This window comes from Odontesthes bonariensis, chromosome 10 (assembly GCF_027942865.1).
Source record: "Odontesthes bonariensis isolate fOdoBon6 chromosome 10, fOdoBon6.hap1, whole genome shotgun sequence".
NCBI classification, from domain to species: domain Eukaryota; kingdom Metazoa; phylum Chordata; class Actinopteri; order Atheriniformes; family Atherinopsidae; genus Odontesthes; species Odontesthes bonariensis.
The window spans coordinates 12,368,727-12,388,398 of record NC_134515.1 but is presented as its reverse complement, the minus strand read 5'-3'; the positions used below and the strand labels follow the sequence as shown (position 1 = coordinate 12,388,398).

General features: G+C 38.3%; 1 protein-coding gene and 1 long non-coding RNA gene across 2 annotated transcripts; both read left to right on the top strand.

The window, feature by feature from the left end:
- Positions 1-10,505: 10,505 nt before the first annotated feature.
- LOC142390209 (uncharacterized) lies at positions 10,506-12,530 on the top strand. Its single transcript, XR_012770437.1, has 3 exons — positions 10,506-10,678; positions 11,286-11,348; positions 11,767-12,530. It is a non-coding gene; the product is annotated as an uncharacterized LOC142390209 (long non-coding RNA).
- A 2,245-nt stretch (positions 12,531-14,775) lies between these two features.
- On the top strand, positions 14,776-19,585 carry LOC142390099 (uncharacterized). Its single transcript, XM_075475468.1, has 2 exons — positions 14,776-19,392; positions 19,490-19,585. The coding sequence occupies exons 1-2, from the start codon at positions 14,776-14,778 to the stop codon at positions 19,583-19,585; spliced, it is 4,713 nt and encodes a 1,570-aa protein (XP_075331583.1).
- Positions 19,586-19,672: the final 87 nt, after the last annotated feature.

Here is a 19,672-nt window from a genome sequence, read left to right as displayed (position 1 = left end):
TAAGTATACTTAAAGGATAAGACCGGGTTAATGTAATTTTGAATTTTAGCCGAATTAATAAATAGGCAGCAGGTCTGTGGGCTGTCTGTGGTAGAAGCACGACGATGACGTCAGTAACACCCACTTTACATCAAAAATTCAAAATTACAGTAACCAGGATTTTTTTAAGTAAGCGACGCACCTCCACGTTATCAGTGCTAGTGTAGAGTAATTAATAAATTATAAACAGCATAGTTTGTGCCTGTATAACGTTGCCCATAGGAAACCGTTTCATGGCCAAATATCTCAAGAGAGCAGCCAGACGCCTCTCGAATATCTTTGGAACAGCTCCAAATGACCAACAACAAGCAGGGGTGAGTAGAACATCATGTTATAATGTGAAATCAAGGGCCCAATGTAAAAAAAACGGTCTTATCCTTTAATGATCCTGATTTAAAGGGCCTAACCATTTTTGAGAGGGTAATCAAAATATCGCAACTGGCTGATGACATGATTTTGTTTTTACAAGATAAAGTACAACTTCCTCATGTGCTGGCTCTTGTAGAGCAATTTTCTAATGCATCAGGTCTCAAGTTGAACATTTCAAAATGTGAAATATTACCCCTACAGGAATGCAATGACACAGTATTGGATAACATCCCAGTAAAGCAAACAGTTAAATATTTAGGAATACAATTAACTAAGGATCCCAAGATTAGAGAGGAACTGAATTTGGCAGGAAAAATAATAAAAGCCAAGAACATCTTTAATTCTTGGTTACAACGAGATCTAAGTATATATGGAAGAACTTTGCTATCTAAAGCAGATGGTCTTTCTCATTTTGTTTATCCCCCTCTCTCCCTATTTCTGAAGGATCAAACAATAAAACAGATCAGCAAAATATTTCTGGATTTCATATGGAGAAATAAACCTCATAAATTAAAGAAGGAAGTGCTGACTGATTGTAAAGGTAATGGAGGTCTAGACTTTTTAGACTTCTCTAACACAATTGATTCCTTCAGGACTGGATGGATTCGAAGATGCCTTTTACAACCTAACTCACTGTGTTTTTTTTTTATCCCTAATCACATATTCAATAAATTAGGTGCTTTCTTTTATTCTTAAGTGCAACTTTGTCCCATCTAAATTGCCTATTAACCTTTTTAATTTCCATAGGCAATGCCTACTTGCTTGGAGAATGTGCTTTGTTCATAACTTCTCCCCCCATAAAGTGTTTATATGGAACAATTCTGACATCACTGTAAGAAACAAAACTTTATTTTACCCTTAGTGGTTTGAACATTGTATATGTAATATTTTTTCATTGTTTGATAATTCTGGCACTTTGTTGACATATGAGCAGTTTTTGTCACGGTACTACTTTCCTATACCCTTCGGTCAATTTAACACAGTAATCAAAGCAATCCCTCAAGGATTAGCTCTTGTAATTAAAAGTCACCTGGTGCTACCTCATAAATATTGTATAACAAATAAAATAACAGAAAGTCATTTTAAAATTCTCCACAAGATTTACCCTACAAATGTATATATATCCAAACACACAGACTTAAGTTTTAATTGTTCTTTTTGTGATGAAGAAGGTGAAACTCTTGTACATTTATTTTTTGACTGTAATATAGTGAAACAATTTCTAGCAAACCTCAGTTCTTATCTTTTTGCACAGCATGGCCATTATGTTTTCTCTCTTAAAGATATTTTATTTTACTATGAAAACTCAATAGATCCATCGTTTGAAATTTTAGTTAACTTTTATATTTTGCAAGCTAAGTTTTTTATTCATAAACAAAAATGGCAGAAAAATCAGCCTTTCTTTAATGTTTTTATGTTAGAAATGTCCTTTCTTTTCAAGTCTCTTAAGTTTGTAAATAATAAGAAAAATGAAAGACTTTTGAATGTTCTTTAAAGGATAAGACCGTTTTTTTGACATTGGGCCCTTGATTTCACATTATAACATGATGTTCTACTCACCCCTGCTTGTGTTGGTAATTTGGAGCTGTTCCGAAGATATTCGCGAGGCGTCTGGCTGCTCTCTTGAGATATTCGGCCATGAAACGGTTTCCTATGGGCAAGCTTATACAGGCACAAACTATGCTGTTTATAATTTATTAATTACTGTACATTAGCACTGATAACGTGGAGGTGCGTCGCTTACTTAAAAAAATCCGGGTTACTGTAATTTTGATTTTTTTTTTGTCGTAAAGTGGGTGTTACTGACGTCCTCCTCGTGCTACTGCCACAGACAGCCCACAGACCTGCTGCCTATTTATTCATTCGGCTAAAATACAAAATTAGTAACCTTTTTAAGTAAGCGACGCACCTCCACGTTACCAGTGCTAATGTACAGTAATTAATAAATTATAAACAGCATAGTTTGTGCCTGTATAAGCTTGCCCATAGGAAACCGTTTCATGGCCGAATATCTCAAGAGAGCAGCCAGACGCCTCGCGAATATCTTCGGAACAGCTCCAAATGACCAACAACAAGCAGGGGTGAGTAGAACATCATGTTATAATGTGAAATCAAGGGCCCAATGTCAAAAAAACGGTCTTATCCTTTAATGTATTCCTCTAGTTTTGTTTATTGTTGGTTTTTCTTTTAGTTGTTTAATGTAGCCTAACCTAATCTAAATGGTCCTTTACATTGTTATATCCTTGTTTTGCCTTATTGTCATACCATGTCTCTGTCATTGTTCTTTAATTGCAATAAAAAAAAATGATAAAAAAAATAAATTAAAAAAAGGCCTCACTTCCGGTTTGGCGCCATCTCGGAGTTTCATTGGCAAACGGAATTGTAATTAAAAATGCCAATAAGCAAACCATCAATAATCCAGTTTGCATTCTGTATATTGAAACTAAATAATTCATTGTGTTTTTTTATACCATGACAGGAAGTTGCATCATGACATAAATTGGGATTAAGGGTTAAAAATATATATATTTTTAAAAGGATTTTAGCAATTATTTTAGCAAGACTGATATACTTCTTTTTTATACTAAGTTTTGTATAATTTGATGTTTTTATGTGCACATTCATGCAGGGATTTTAACGTAATTATTGTGAAGGGTTATCACAGGTAAATACCTTTATTTTGATAAGGTTGCGGATGGCTCACTTTGGAGAATCTTCTTCGCCTTGATTCATTACGGCAGGAGCTTGTCACAGGTGAGGTGCTGCTTATTTGCTGAGCTGTAATAACGTTGTTTTATTTTATCTTGTGGTGTCAGCGATAATGTTATTGAGAAAGCCAAAAATAATGTGATGATATAAAACCAAGCAGAGTTTCTCCGTTACTCTTTGTCACCAGTGCAGGACGACTGAATTTAGAATTGCGTTCCAGCACGTGGCAATCATGTAGCTTAGTGAATGGTAAAATGGCCGACGCCAGGTAAGAATTATGTAGCTGGAAAATGGTTTTTGCGTTGTTCCATAGCGTTAGTGAAGAGCATCCGAGGGCTGGTAGTAAGCGTGCATAATTACATGGTAGGTAGCTGTGGTATGTTGACTGAAAGTTGAAGCATTTTCTACTTGAAGTAATTGTTCAGTTAGCTACTTGCTAATAGCATGATTTCAGGTCGGTGGGACTTGAGTGGCATGAAATCCCGCGAGGCTTTGTTGTTTTCGTGATATTTAATTGCAACCCAATCTATTTTAATAAAAAGTTGTAGTTGTGTAAGAAAAATAACTTGTTGTGAATATGTCGTAATTGTTGATGATTTAGTGTGCCTTGATTCATTACGGCAGGAGCTTGTCACAGGTGAGGTGCTGCTTATGTGCTGAGCTGTAATAACGTTTTATTTTATCTTGTGGTGTCAGCGATAATGTTATTGAGAAAGCCAAAAATAATGTGATGATATAAAACTAGGCAGAGTTTCTCCGTTAGGCTACTCTTTGTCACCTGTGCGGGACGGCTGAATTTAGGAATTGCGTTCCAGCACGTGGCAATCATGTAGCTTAGTGAATGGTAAAATGGCCGACGCCAGGTAAGAATTATGTAGCTGGAAAATGGTTTTTGCATGATTTCAGGTCGGTGGGACTTGAGTGGCATGAAATCCCGCAGGCTTTGTTGTTTTCGTGAATGTGATATTTAATTGCAACCCAATCTATTTTAAAATGTTGTAGTTGTGTAAGAAAAATAACTTGTTGTGAATATGTCATAATTGTTGATGATTTAGTGTGCCTTGGCTTAAGTATAACATCAGGCGAAATTTGTAGTTTGTTTTAGTATGTAATAACTGTTTCCGGCATAACTATAAATCTTGGTGAAATTTAACGCGATAAAAATGATCGTGACTGTTTAACCTAATGTCATCTTGGTGAATTATTGGGATATGTAACAGTCCCCTGCACGAGTGGCGAGCGACTCACGATGAAGGTGTGGCGTGAATGCGTAGCTTGTAATGTCCGCTTCAAAAATGAAACAATAGTGGAAAGTTGTATCAACCGCTGAGAAATAATCGGGGAATAACTTTTTTGTCTGAGTAATAACAGCATTGTCGATGCTTGCGCTGGTTCTTTTATTATTGTTACGCTGAGTGTATTTGTCTGTGTGTCTGTGTCATGTGCGCTCTGTCTGTTTCTCTGTCGCTGTGTTGGTCTCTCTGTAATCATCCGACATGAATCAAAATAAAGTACTTTGTTGCACCATTTTTTGGAGTAAATTGCGAGTCAGACTAGGTTTTAGAAGCTCGTACATTGGGGGGGGGGAATTAAAAAAAATTAGAAGACCCACACGGGTAGATTATCAGATTTGAGACATTTCAGGTGGTCTGTGGAGGTTGTATGCTTCGGTGTCTCAGATATTCGTATTGATGATTAAAATGATTATTTTACAGTAGGCTACAGTAGTTATTTGTAAAAAAAACAACAACGTTTATACAGTACTTTTATTTGTTAAACAAATTCTTGGGCCTGTAAAAAGGTTTTGTTCTTTGGTTTCAATGCATTATGCAGTATTTCATTGTATAATAATTGTAAAAAAAAAAAAAAAAGGTTTCTACTTCACGGATTTCGCCTATCACGGGTTCTTTTTGGAACGTAACCCCCGCGAAAAACGTGGGTTCGCTGTATTCTACTTTTGAGCACTATTGCCACCTGCTAGTGTGTCTTTGCTTTGCTGAAGTGTAACTGTAGTCAGAGTATGCAAAAAGCAATATATGGCAGTTGGCCTAAGTGACAATACAGTGTGTATAATAATATATATGTTATATATTGAATTGTGATGCTCAGGATTTTTATTACACTTTAAGCTCTGCAGTTGCATTTAGAATCAGACCTATCTTTATGACCAGTGGAATGAAGTGTGTCAAAAAGCGGTTTGTTCCTGCACAGGTGTGATGGTGGAAACAGGAAAGACCCAGCTCTTTAGAGAGCATCTCCTGTCCTATACTTGCAGTGTTTCCCAACCCTGGTCCTCAAGGCACACTGCCCTGCATGTTTTCCATGTTTCCCTGCTCCAGCACACCTGATTCAAATGAATGGGTCGTCCTCAGCCTTCTGGAGAGCTTTAAGACCTGACCCAATTATTTGAATGCTGGAGCAGGGAAACGTGGAAAACATGCAGGGCAGTGTGCCTTGAGGACCAGGGTTGGGAAACACTGTCCTATAGCATTGACCCTGTACTTTGATGTTAGCTGTAATGTTATATCCTCATTTCTGAGTCGCTTTGGATAAAAGCGTCTGCTTAATGCAGAAACATAGCATAAACAATGTGGAAATATGGCAGTTAGCCTATGCCTACCTCATCTTTTAGTATCATAAGGAAAGCACAAGATTTTGTGAATTAAAAAAATGTTTGGGTTTTTGGATATTTATGTTGCATGTTAGGACAAATGTTTTCTTTATTTTTAAATAACCATTATCAGTATGTGTAATGAGCGTAATTACAATGTAGAGTAAATTGTTGCCAGTGGCCATCTAATGTGCACCAGGTTTGCAATTTCACTTTTGAATATGTTGCAGAGCTTGGTACTAATTACTTTTTTATGTTTTAGATACTGATACAGCATACTACTGTTTGTAAAGGTGAGTAAAGGTTATGCACTAAGATGTTGATGTGGTAAAATGCGTTTGTCTTAGATTTTTCTTTTCAAGTCTTTTATGAAAAATATATAGAAAAAATAGTATTCTAACTTGGAGTCGTATTGCCAGCTACTAGCATGTCTTTGCTTTGCTGAAGTGTTATGTGCAGTCAGTATGTAAAGAGCAATGTACACACTTAAGACGATCCAGACTCTTTTCACGTCTTGTTCCGCGATGGTGGAATGACCTACCGAGCGCTACCAGAACAGGGGCGTCCCTGAATATCTTCAAGAAACTCTGGAAGACCCTCAGAGATAATCTCATGTCCTAGCACTGACCCTGTACTTCCCTCTATGCCTGCACCGTATTTGTACACTATCACCCTGTCCCCTTTGAAAAGTGGTTTCCTTCTATGTAGCTTATTAGCTTTGATGTTAGCTGTAATGTTATATCCTCATTTCTGAGTCGCTTTGGATAAAAGCGTCTGCTTAATGCAGAAACATAGCATAAACAATGTGGAAATATGGCAGTTAGCCTATGCCCACCTCATGTTTTAGTATCATAAGGAAAGCACAAGATTTTGTGAATTAAAAAAATGTTTGGGTTTTTGGATATTTATGTTGCATGTTAGGACAAATGTTTTTCTTTATTTTTAAATAACCATTATCAGTATGTGTAATGAGAGTAATTACAATGTAGAGTAAATTGTTGCCAGTGGCCATCTAATGTGCACCAGGTTTGCAATTTCACTTTTGAATGTGTTGCAGAGCTTGGTCCTAATAACTTTTTTGTTTTAGATACTGATACAGCATACCACTGTTTGTAAAGGTTATGCACTAAGATGTTGATGTGGTAAAATGCGTTTGTCTTAGATTTTTCTTTTCAAGTCTTTTATGAAAAATATATAGAAAATAGTATTCTAACTTGGAGTCGTATTGCCAGGTACTAGCATGTCTTTGCTTTGCTGAAGTGTTATGTGCAGTCAGTATGTAAAGAGCAATGTACACACTTAAGACGATCCAGACTCTTTTCACGTGTTGTTCCGCGATGGTGGAATGACCTACCGAGCGCTACCAGAACAGGGGCGTCCCTGAATATCTTCAAGAAACTCTGGAAGACCCTCAGAGATAATCTCATGTCCTAGCACTGACCCTGTACTTCCCTATACGCCTGCACTGTATTTGTACACTATCACCCTGTCCCCTTTGAAAAGTGGTTTCCTTCTATGTAGCTTATTAGCTTTGATGTTAGCTGTAATGTTATATCCTCATTTCTGAGTCGCTTTGGATAAAAGCGTCTGCTTAATGCAGAAACATAGCATAAACAATGTGGAAATATGGCAGTTAGCCTATGCCTACCTCATGTTTTAATATCATAAGGAAAGCACAAGATTTTGTGAATTAAAAAAATGTTTGGGTTTTTGGATATTTATGTTGCATGTTAGGACAAATGTTTTTCTTTATTTTTAAATAACCATTATCAGTATGTGTAATGAGAGTAATTACAATGTAGAGTAAATTGTTGCCAGTGGCCATGTAATGTGCACCAGGTTTGCAATTTCACTTTTGAATGTGTTGCAGAGCTTGGTACTAATTACTTTTTTATGTTTTAGATACTGATACAGCATACCACTGTTTGTAAAGGTTATGCACTAAGATGTTGATGTGGTAAAATGCGTTTGTCTTAGATTTTTCTTTTCAAGTCTTTTATGAAAAATATATAGAAAAATAGTATTCTAACTTGGAGTAGTATTGCTAGCTACTAGCATGTCTTTGCTTTGCTGAAGTGTTATGTGCAGTCAGTATGTAAAGAGCAATGTACACACTTAAGACGATCCAGACTCTTTTCACGTGTCGTTCCGCGATGGTGGAATGACCTGCCGAGCGCTACCAGAACAGGGGCGTCCCTGAATATCTTCAAGAAACTCTGGAAGACCCTCAGAGATAATCTCATGTCCTAGCACTGACCCTGTACTTCCCTCTATGCCTGCACTGTATTTGTACACTATCACCCTGTCCCCTTTGAAAAGTGGTTTCCTTCTATGTAGCTTATTAGCTTTGATGTTAGCTGTAATGTTATATCCTCATTTCTGAGTCGCTTTGGATAAAAGTGTCTGCTTAATGCAGAAACATAGCATAAACAATGTGGAAATATGGCAGTTAGCCTATGCCTACCTCATCTTTTAGTATCATAAGGAAAGCACTAGATTTAATGAATTTAAAAAAAAAAATGTTTGGGTTTTTGGATATTTATATTGCATGTTAGGACAAATGTTTTTCTTTATTTTTAAATAACCATTATCAGTATGTGTAATGAGAGTAATTACAATGTAGAGTAAATTGTAGCTAGTGGCCATCTAATGTGCACCAGGTTTGCAATTTCACATATAACTCTGACAATGTTTAAATCCAGGCTGAAAATAGTTCTATTTAGCTGTGCATATGACACCTGAAAGTATTTTATCTGCACTCTTCACTTTTAAATTAATTAATGATTATTTTGAATGGGTTTAATTTTTATTATTATTTTTTATTTTTATTATTTTTTATTTCTTTTTAATGATTTTATTGCCTTCTTGTGTAGCTGTGAAGTACTTTGAATTGCCTTGTGTATGAATTGTGCTCTATAAATGAAATTGCCTTGCCTATAATAACCTTTTGAATGTGTTGCAGAGCTTGGTACTAATTACTTTTTTATGTTTTAGATACTGATACAGCATACCACTGTTTGTAAAGGTTATGCACTAAGATGTTGATGTGGTAAAATGCGTTTGTCTTAGATTTTTCTTTTCAAGTCTTTTATGAAAAATATATAGAAAAAATAGTATTCTAACTTGGAGTAGTATTGCCAGCTACTAGCATGTCTTTGCTTTGCTGAAGTGTTATGTGCAGTCAGTATGTAAAGAGCAATGTACGCACTTAAGACGATCCAGACTCTTTTCACGTCTTGTTCCGCGATGGTGGAATGACCTACCGAGCGCTACCAGAACAGGGGCGTCGCTGAATATCTTCAAGAAACTCTGGAAGACCCTCAGAGATAATCTCATGTCCTAGCACTGACCCTGTACTTCCCTCTATGCCTGCACTGTATTTGTACACTATCACCCTGTCCCCTTTGAAAAGTGGTTTCCTTCTATGTAGCTTATTAGCTTTGATGTTAGCTGTAATGTTATATCCTCATTTCTGAGTCGCTTTGGATAAAAGCGTCTGCTTAATGCAGAAACATAGCATAAACAATGTGGAAATATGGCAGTTAGCCTATGCCTACCTCATGTTTTAGTATCATAAGGAAAGCACTAGATTTAATGAATTTAAAAAAAAAAAAATGTTTGGGTTTTTGGATATTTATGTTGCATGTTAGGACAAATGTTTTTCTTTATAAAAACCATTATCAGTATGTGTAATGAGAGTAATTACAATGTAGAGTAAATTGTAGCTAGTGGCCGTCTAATGTGCACCAGGTTTGCGATTTCACATATAACTCTGACAATGTTTAAATCCAGGCTGAAAACAGTTCTATTTAGCTGTGCATATGACACCTGAAAGTATTTTATCTGCACTCTTCACTTATAAATTAATTAATGATTATTTTGAATGGGTTTAATTTTTATTATTATTTTTTATTTTTATTATTTTTTATTTCTTTTTAATGATTTTATTGCCTTCTTGTGTAGCTGTGAAGTACTTTGAATTGCCTTGTGTATGAATTGTGCTCTATAAATGAAATTGCCTTGCCTATAATAACCTTTTGAATGTGTTGCAGAGCTTGGTACTAATTACTTTTTTATGTTTTAGATACTGATACAGCATACCACTGTTTGTAAAGGTTATGCACTAAGATGTTGATGTGGTAAAATGCGTTTGTCTTAGATTTTTCTTTTCAAGTCTTTTATGAAAAATATATAGAAAAAATAGTATTCTAACTTGGAGTCGTATTGCCAGCTACTAGCATGTCTTTGCTTTGCTGAAGTGTTATGTGCAGTCAGTATGTAAAGAGCAATGTACACACTTAAGACGATCCAGACTCTTTTCACGTCTTGTTCCGCGATGGTGGAATGACCTACCGAGCGCTACCAGAACAGGGGCGTCCCTGAATATCTTCAAGAAACTCTGGAAGACCCTCAGAGATAATCTCATGTCCTAGCACTGACCCTGTACTTCCCTCTATGCCTGCACCGTATTTGTACACTATCACCCTGTCCCCTTTGAAAAGTGTTTTCCTTCTATGTAGCTTATTAGCTTTGATGTTAGCTGTAATGTTATATCCTCATTTCTGAGTCGCTTTGGATAAAAGCGTCTGCTTAATGCAGAAACATAGCATAAACAATGTGGAAATATGGCAGTTAGCCTATGCCCACCTCATGTTTTAATATCATAAGGAAAACACTAGATTTAATGAATTTAAAAAAAAAAAAATGTTTGGGTTTTTGGATATTTATGTTGCATGTTAGGACAAATGTTTTTCTTTATTTTTAAATAACCATTATCATTATGTGTAATGAGAGTAATTACAATGTAGAGTAAATTGTAGCTAGTGGCCGTCTAATGTGCACCAGGTTTGCAATTTCACATATAATAACCTTTTGAATGTGTTGCAGAGCTTGGTACTAATTACTTTTGTATGTTTTAGGTACTGATACAGGATACTACTGTTTGTAAAGGTGAGTAAAGGTATACACTAAGATGTTGATGTGGTAAAATGCGTTTGTCTTAGATTTTTCTTTTCAAGTCTTTTATGAAAAATATAGAAAAATAGTATTCTAACTTGGAGTAGTATTGCTAGCTACTAGCTTGTCTTTGCTTTGCTGAAGTGTTATGTGCAGTCAGTATGTAAAGAGCAATGTGGAAATATGGCAGTTAGCCTAAGTGACAACACAGTGTGTATATGTATATATGTTATATATTGAATTGGTAGTACTCTGTGACCGACTAATGGAAGGAAGTGTCAAAAGCGGTTTGTTGTGCATAGGTGTGATGGTGGAGTTTGAATGTATGAAGTACTAATGGTAGGATTGTTACACAAAGTACTTAGAATTCATTATAAGTATTGATGTTTAGCAAAAAAGTATAGTGTAAGCAAAAATATTTCATGTCTTCACCATGAATAAGTGAAATGGCATGGTCACACTGAATAAAGTTATAGACCAGTACATGATATATACATAGTCAAATAATTTGTGGTTGATATTTAAGAAATGTCATTTTTGAGATGCGTGTTGTTTTTTTGGGAAAAGGGTCAAAGTGTACATTTCCACGCGTGTATTGCAGATGGGACGTTCCAAAAAATCTGCGGCTGCAAAGAAGAGACTGGCTGATCGTGAGCTCTCAGAGGTGGTTTTTCACACGTCTACAATTTACCACTGATTGACAGGGTCTGGTGCAAGGAATAGTTGTGTTAATAGCACTAACTCAAGGAAAACAGGCAGCTATGCAAAATAAGTGATGTCACTTGTAAATTTATTTATTTAATTACATTAAATAAATTTACAAGTGACATTGTAATTTTCCCCTTCTTAGGGAATAATGCAATCTCAGTGCTATGCAATCTTTTACTTTTTTTTTTTTTCTCCTACAAAAAGCAGCACATGCCAGTTGATGTAGTGAGGAGTAAAAACAGTACGTGAGGTTGTGTATTGACTGTAGGAAAATTCAAATGAGATGTCGGAGGGCGTGATGTATTATGTGCTTAAAAACAGCAAGAATGAGGTGTGTTATGTGTAAATAACGCTGTTCAATTTGTGTGTTGCAGGTGTGTTCCACCAAAAGAGCAGCGACTGGCACCCAGGATGACTTATGGTCTCCTGGAAGCAAGGTTGGGCGTCCTTGCACCTGGAAAGCCCAAACATCAAGCTGGCCTGAAAAGGCGTATGACTTTGATGTTCATGACTTTGATGTTCAATACAGAAATGTTCAATACAGAAATGTTCAATACAGAAATGTTCAATACAGAAACGTTGCAGACTCCCCACTCTCAAACTCTCAAACAAGTGCTGAAAAGTTCTCTAACAAGTCTCAAACAAGTGCTGAAAAGTTCTCTAACAAGTCTCAAACAAGTGCTGAAAAGTTCTCTACCAACTTGCAAAAAACTTCTTTCCAAACTGAATCTCCAAGCTCTCTCTCTCTTGACTGTGCTATCAAGCTATCTTCAAATAATGCATCTTGCATGAATGAACCCAATGTTACTAATGAGTGTGTTACTTTGACTCAGCCTGATTTTCCAGAGAGGTCTTTCCTGACGGGCTCCTTTCATCAAGGTGATGTGCGTTTTGGTAACGTGGGCAACAAGCAGTGCGGTGCCATCAGTCTGACAGCTGTTCTGAAATCCAAGATGAAGAACGTTTGGACCTGGGAAACTGGAGATCTGGATGATGTTTTAATAAAAGGAACTCTGTTGTACAAGTCTATGAGTGCACATGAACAAATCAGAGACCATGTTGAAGGAAGGGGTTACATTGCTGTGTCAGAATTGCCTAGACAACACAGGGTGTGGAATTGTGATTTTGCATTAAACTTTGGAGATTCTTACACTGGGTTTGTTTGTGTTGACAATTATGATCCTGCTTTATGTGATGTGGCTTTGCCTTTTGATGAAGCACTGCAGCGCGCACTGTTCAGTCATGATGCTTGCTTGTTGACTATTTGTGGAAATACTTGTGCCATCGTGAATGGAGAGACCAGATTTGCCTTTGTTAATTCTCATGCAAACACCTGGGTTAATCACAAAGGTCAGAGGGTAAGTTGTGTTTCATACTTTAGCTCCGCACAGTCACTGGTCAGCTTTGTGTATGATTATGCACAATCGTTTGGCGTAAGTACACCACGGTTTGAGGTAACAGGAGTGAGTGCTGCGGTAACCAGAACTGGCAATGAACGACGATCACAGAACGTCACATCCCGAGGTAACACAGCTACGTTGACACATGCAAAGGTACGTCAGCTGTACAGCGATGTGGTAACAGGATCAAAAGGTTTGCACAAACGTCAGACGGCTACAAGTTGCTCAGTAACGTCAACTGCTGTTCCAGGTAATGCAAACAACCAAACTGCGTCCACAAAGAGTGAATCGAACCCAAATACCAAACCTTTGTACAGCGATGTTTTGAGACGTGTCGTGAGTAATGTTTCACAGAAGCCTGAATGTGTTCCTGAAACTATGTTGGGTAAAGATGACACCAAGCTGACGGCTACAATCGATCGATCAGAGGCTGCACGTAATGGTGCTGGACAAAAGGTAAATCGAAAAGAGACTTCTGCAGAAAAGGCTAAACGTGCTCAAATAAAAGGGGATTTTGAACTGCACGAGACAACTTGCAAAACACACAGTGATGACGTAATTATCACTGACACAAATGTCCCAAAGCAGGCATTTAAACCTTTAACTCGCAGTGATCAGGATACACTGTGCAAAGCTGTTGGACTTTCAAATGAAAATGTTGAAGCGTTGAAGGCAACAACCAGTGTTGATGATATGGGCTGTCCTTGTAAGATACAAAGCATTAAGCCAGATGGGAATTGCTTTTACCGCAGCCTTGCCTTTAGCATTTGTAGCAATGAAGAGAAGCACTTGAAAATTAGACGGGCTGTAACGAAACACCTCCAGAAATACAGCAATAAGTTTGAGACTTACTTGAGAGATGAATATACATCTGTACAGGACTATGTAACAAAATCAAGGATACACTACTGTGGGACCTGGGCAAAGGAGATCGACATATTTGCTGCTGCCGATTTATTCCAAACTACTATCTTCACCTTAAATGATGGGAGATGGAACATGCACAGACCTACTGTACGCCCATGCATTCAGAACTGTATATATTTAAATCACACCGCCAATCATTATGAGGTTGTAACATGCGTTAAAAACCGAAATACGCAGAGTCCTTGTGCCGGAACATGCCAGTCTATTGGTGAGGGAACGTTAAGACCCCAGCGGAAAAGAAAGTTCACCGAGTCAGACACGAAAGCAGAAAAAGAACGTCAACGGTGCAGTGATATCAATGTGAAGAAGCGAAAAACTGAGAATCAAAAGAAGCAATATAATGAATGTGAGTACATTAGGAGTGCCAAACGTGAGACTTCTCTTGAACATTTTCACAAGAACAGCATGAATTCTGAGTTTCGGAAAAGGAAATGTGATTATTTCAACACAAACTATGGAACCGATGTGCAGTTCAAGGCACGTAAACTTGCACAGTATAATAATAAATATGGTACTGATTCAAATTTAAAAAAATCAAAGTGTGAATCCTCAAAAAACACTTATCAGACAAACATCATATTTCAAAATAAAGTCCGTGATTACAGTCATACAAAGTACAAGAGCAACATTGGGTTTCAACATAAAGTCCGTGATTACAGTCATACAAAGTACAAGAGCAACATTGGGTTTCAACATAAAGTCCGTGATTACAGTCATACAAAGTACAAGAGCAACATTGGGTTTCAACATAAAGTCCGTGATTATAGTCATAAGAAGTACAAAAGCAACATTGGGTTTCAACATAAAGTCCGTGATTATAGTCATAAGAAGTACAAAAGCAACATTGGGTTTCAACATAAAGTCCGTGATTATAGTCATAAGAAGTACAAGAGCAACGTTGTGTTTCAACATAAAGTCCGTGATTATAGTCATAAGAAGTACAAGAGCAACATCGTGTTTCAAAAGAAGATCAACGAGAAAAGCAAGATGAAATATCATGAATATGACGAAATTCGCCAAAACAAAATTAAGAGTAGCAGTGACACTCATGCAAATATGAGAAAGAAGCAACAAGACATTGACTTTGTCATCAGTCAGTTTCGTCAAGACGTAAGCTGTGGTCCTGAATACGTATGCTCTGTTTGTCATCGCTTACTTTTCAGGAAACAAGTGATTGAGTGTAAAAGATCTCATTATGAAAGCAAAAGACCAGAGGTTGCTGCACTGGCTAAGAGGTGTATAACATTGCAATATTTACACGTTTGTGATATTGAATGTGGGCAGGAATGTCATTTGTCTGATAGTCCTTGCAGCAAATTATGGGTTTGCCATTCCTGTCATCGGAAAATGCTTGGAGGAAAACTACCAGAAGAGAGTGTCACCAACAACATGCATTTGGATGAAATTCCACCTGAACTGAAATGTCTGAATTCTTTGGAGGAACATCTCATTGCTCGTCACATTCCCTTCATGAAGCTGCTGTGTTTGCCCCGAGGCCGCCAAAGAGCTTGCCATGGTCCATGTGTCTCTGTACCTGTTGATAACAGTAGCGTGACAAACATTCTGCCAAGGAACGAGTGTGATGATAAAATGATAAGAGTCAAACTCAAACGCAAGTTGACATACAAAGGTCATTATGAGTACATGTATGTCCACACTGATCGTGTAAGGAATGCACTGAGGTATTTGATGGCAAACAATAAGTGGTATGATGATGTCATTTTAAATGATGAATGGGTAAACACTCTGAATGGAAGTGATCAATGTGAGGCAAATGAGGACAACCAAGAGCTGCCAGCTAACAGTGATAATGAAAATAACAGTGATGATGAAAATAATCTTGAGGAAGAGCAAGCAGAGGAGGAACTGACCTACATTAAAGACCAGAGTGGCCTCTTGTCAGACACATCATTGCAACCTGTCAATCTGGGTTCAGAGATCATTGATCAGAATTTTCAGGATATACTGAGCGTGGCACCAGCTGAAGGCAACAGTCCAGTTCGTTTACTATCTGATAAAACCAACGAGGCCAAATGCTTTCCTGCTCTGTTTCCATTGGGTGGACCTACATTCCACGATGAAAGGGAATCAAAAATAACTCTGTCACGTTACCTGAACTGTCGCATTCTCAACGCTGATGGACGTTTTGGTCGCAACACAGACTACATATTTTATGCACAGTACATATCAGAAGTGCATCAAGTCATATCTGGTGTATCAGTGGCAATGCGCAAAGGTGGCGGCAAATCATCTCTGAAAGAAGCATCAAACATGTTGTTGAACTCAGATTCACTCAGTAAAATATTACGAAATGATGAAGGGTACAAGTTCTTGCGAGGAATTCGTGGAACCCCACCTTACTGGATGGCAGTACAGAAAGATTTGTTCAGTATGATTCGACAACTGTCAATTCCAACGTTTTTCATAAGCATGTCAAGTGCTGATCTGAGATGGCCTGAAATGCTTGCTTCTCTTTTGAGGTTAGAAGGAAAAGAAACACCTGTGGAGGAACTTGACTGGTCTCAAAAATGTGCGTTGATTGGAAGAAATCCAGTTACTGCAGCAAGAATGTTTGACTATCGATGGCATTGTTTTCTTCGTGATGTAATCCTGTCACCAGCTGAACCCATAGGCAAAATAAAGGACTACTTCTATCGAGTTGAATTCCAACAGCGTGGTTCTCCTCATGTTCACTGTTTGTTTTGGGTGGAAGATGCACCAAAGATTGATAAAGACAGTGATGCTGATGTGGTACGTTTCATAGACAGATACATTTCCTGTGATATTCCACCAGAGTCTGATGCAGAGCTTCATGAGGTTGTGAGCAGCGTACAAAGACACAGCACAAAACACTCAAAAACATGCCGTAAGAAAAATACAGTGTGCCGATTCAATTTCCCACGACCTCCATCAAGCCGTACTTTCATTACAAGAGCTGGGAACTCAGAGGACCTGAATGGAAAAGATGAAAATACCAATGCCAATGCAATCATAAAGAAGGTGAAAACAGCGCTGGCCAATCCTGACCTGAGTTTTGATACAGCTGATGCTTTTTTTGAGTCTCTTGGGATACATCAAGGCCTGTTTGAGAGAGCATACACCATATGTTCCAAAAAGAAAAGCATTGTCCATAAGCGAAATCCGTCTGATATTTGGGTGAACCAGTACAATAAAGACTTACTGCGTGCTTGGCAAGGAAACATGGACATTCAGTATATCACCGACGCCTATTCTGTTGTGGTCTATATACTGTCATACATCACAAAAGCAGAGCAAGAAATGGGTTTGCTGTTACAGCGTGCACAGAAGGAGGCGATGAATGGCAATCTTGATGCAAAAGCTGCATTCAAACAGCTCGGCAGCGTCTACCTGCACAACAGAGAAGTTTCAGCTCAAGAGGCAGTGTATCGTTTGACTCGTATGCGTTTGAAGGAATGTTCTCGTGATGTACAGTTTATTCCTGTTGGTGAAAATCCTGTTAGAATGAGTTTGCCTTTGCATGTGCTCCAAGCTAGAGCTCAGCTCCAACAGCCTGATGATGACAGTAGCATTTGGATGACTAATGTGGTGGAAAGATACAAAAGTAGACCCAGATCAGCAGAAATGGAGGAGTTATGCCTTGCCAGCTTTTGCTCTCAGTACAGAGTTCTTTCAAAGTCTGAGGTTTCACCACAAAGAGAATCACAGGACATAATACAACTGAACAACAACCGTGGCTTCATCAGAAAAAGGACCAGAACACAGCCTGCTGTTGTGAGATATCCCAGGTTTTCACACACAAAAAATCCAGAAAAGTACTTTCATTCATTGCTGCAGCTGTTTTTGCCTTATTATGAGGACTTCCACCTCAGACCGCCTCAGTTTGAAACATACGAACAGTTCTACACAACTGGTGCAGTGAAATGTGGCTCTGACATCCAAAAAGTGCAGTCAATTGTGGACTCCAACAAAGCTTTATTTGAAAAAGAAAGCGATGAGATTGACAAAGCCAAACAGTTGCTGGATAACGACATTGATTTAGAAGACGCTTGGGCTCAGATATGTCCAGAAACAGAAAGCGAACGTCTCAGTTGTTTGGATATGAAACCCAAAGCTGTAGATGATGAAGAAGGCAGTGATGATGTTGGTGATCTTATTCCTGACCTGACAGCAAATCCACAGACAACGTGCACTCTGGAAACTAATCACATGACAATGCCCCGAGATGCTGCACTAGGTTTATTGCGAACACTGAATGAAGAGCAGGCAGCAATATTTTATGCTGTACGTCGGTGGTGTCTGCAGATACTCTTTGGACAGAATCCTGAACCGTTGCGATTGTTCATTACTGGTGGAGCAGGAACAGGCAAATCCCATTTGATCAAAGCCATCCAGTACGAATCTACACGACTGCTGTCACAGATTTCTGACAATCCAGATGATCTGACTGTGCTCCTTACAGCGCCCACTGGTGTGGCTGCATATAACATTGGTGCTGCAACTATTCACAGTACATTCTCCATTGGTGCAAATGTTAAGCTGCCATATCAACCTCTTGGTGATGAGAAGGTAAATACTTTAAGGATGAAAATGCGAAACTTGCAGATTTTGATCATTGATGAAGTGTCCATGGTTGACCACCGTCTTTTGTCCTACGTTCATGGCAGACTACGTCAAATAAAACAGACTGGTGATTATTCTTTGTTTGCAAATGTTTCCCTGATCTGCGTGGGTGACTTCTTTCAGTTGAGACCTGTCAAAGGCACACCTCTTTTTTCTGACAACACAGAAGCCAACATGTGGGACAACAACTTTGAAGTGGCTGAGCTTACCAAAGTTTTGAGGCAAGAAAATGCAGAATTTGCGGAGATGCTGAATCGTCTCAGAGTTCGTAAAAAGAATGAACATCTCAGTGGGCATGATGTGTTTGCATTAAAACAACGTGAAACTGGTGAAGACTCCACAGACATTCACATATATGCTACAAATGCAGAGGTTGATAAATACAATATCACTAGACTGCAAAAGCATTGCCCAGATGCAATCAGCATAGATGCCCAAGATTTTACACGGAGTCCCAAAACTGGAAGAATGGAACCAAAATTAGGCTTCCATACAAAGGTTTTCAACTCGTGCTTGCCAAGGTGTGTGTCTTTGGGCATTGGAGCAAAGGTGATGTTGAAGAAAAATATAGACGTGTCTGACGGCCTCGTCAATGGTGTGTGTGGTACGGTTGTGGAAATTATTAATGGTGAAGATAAGGATGACATTCCTATTGCTATCCATGTTGAGTTTGAAAACCCTAATGTTGGAAAGATGCAGAGGTCAAAATCCAAAAGAAACTCTGAACGCTCTACAATTGTGGAGGTACAAGAGGATCAAGTATCAAATGCTGGTGGAATACGAAGGCAATTTCCTCTCACCCTGGCTTGGGCAATGACGGTACATAAGTGCCAAGGTGTTACTGTTGACAGAGCTGTTGTATCACTCAACAAAATCTTTGCTGCAGGGCAAGCATATGTTGCATTGAGTCGTGTGAGAACTCTTGATGGACTGATTATTAAGGACTTCAAAGAGACAGCTATATTTTGTGATGACAAAGTAGACACAGCCATGAAGAGCTTGCCAAAGTTCAACTTCAAAAGTATTGGTTCACCTGACGTTGATCCGGTCTGCACGATTGCACTTCACAATGTACAGAGTTTGAATGCTCACTTTGACGACATGCAATCCCACAAAACCCTAATGAAAGCTGACTGTATTTGTTTAACAGAGACATGGCTCAATGCAGACACCGAAGACCAGCCACAACTACCGGGGTATGTCTTTAATCACAATCCAAGAGGTAACTGTTACGATGACTCTGACACAGTTTTTGCAGCATTGAAACAACAGCAAAGAGGAGGAGTTGGTTTGTATTATTCAGACAACATTGATGTGCAGGTGTCAATTCCAAAGAGATGCAACTTGGAAT

Bases quoted from the DNA above. Each gene is read 5' to 3' on its own strand.
- LOC142390099 (XM_075475468.1), top strand. From the start codon at position 14,776: ATGAGAAAGAAGCAACAAGACATTGACTTTGTCATCAGTCAGTTTCGT. The intron at 19,393-19,489 runs GTACAGAGTTTG...GGCTCAATGCAG, and splicing joins GCACGATTGCACTTCACAAT to ACACCGAAGACCAGCCACAA.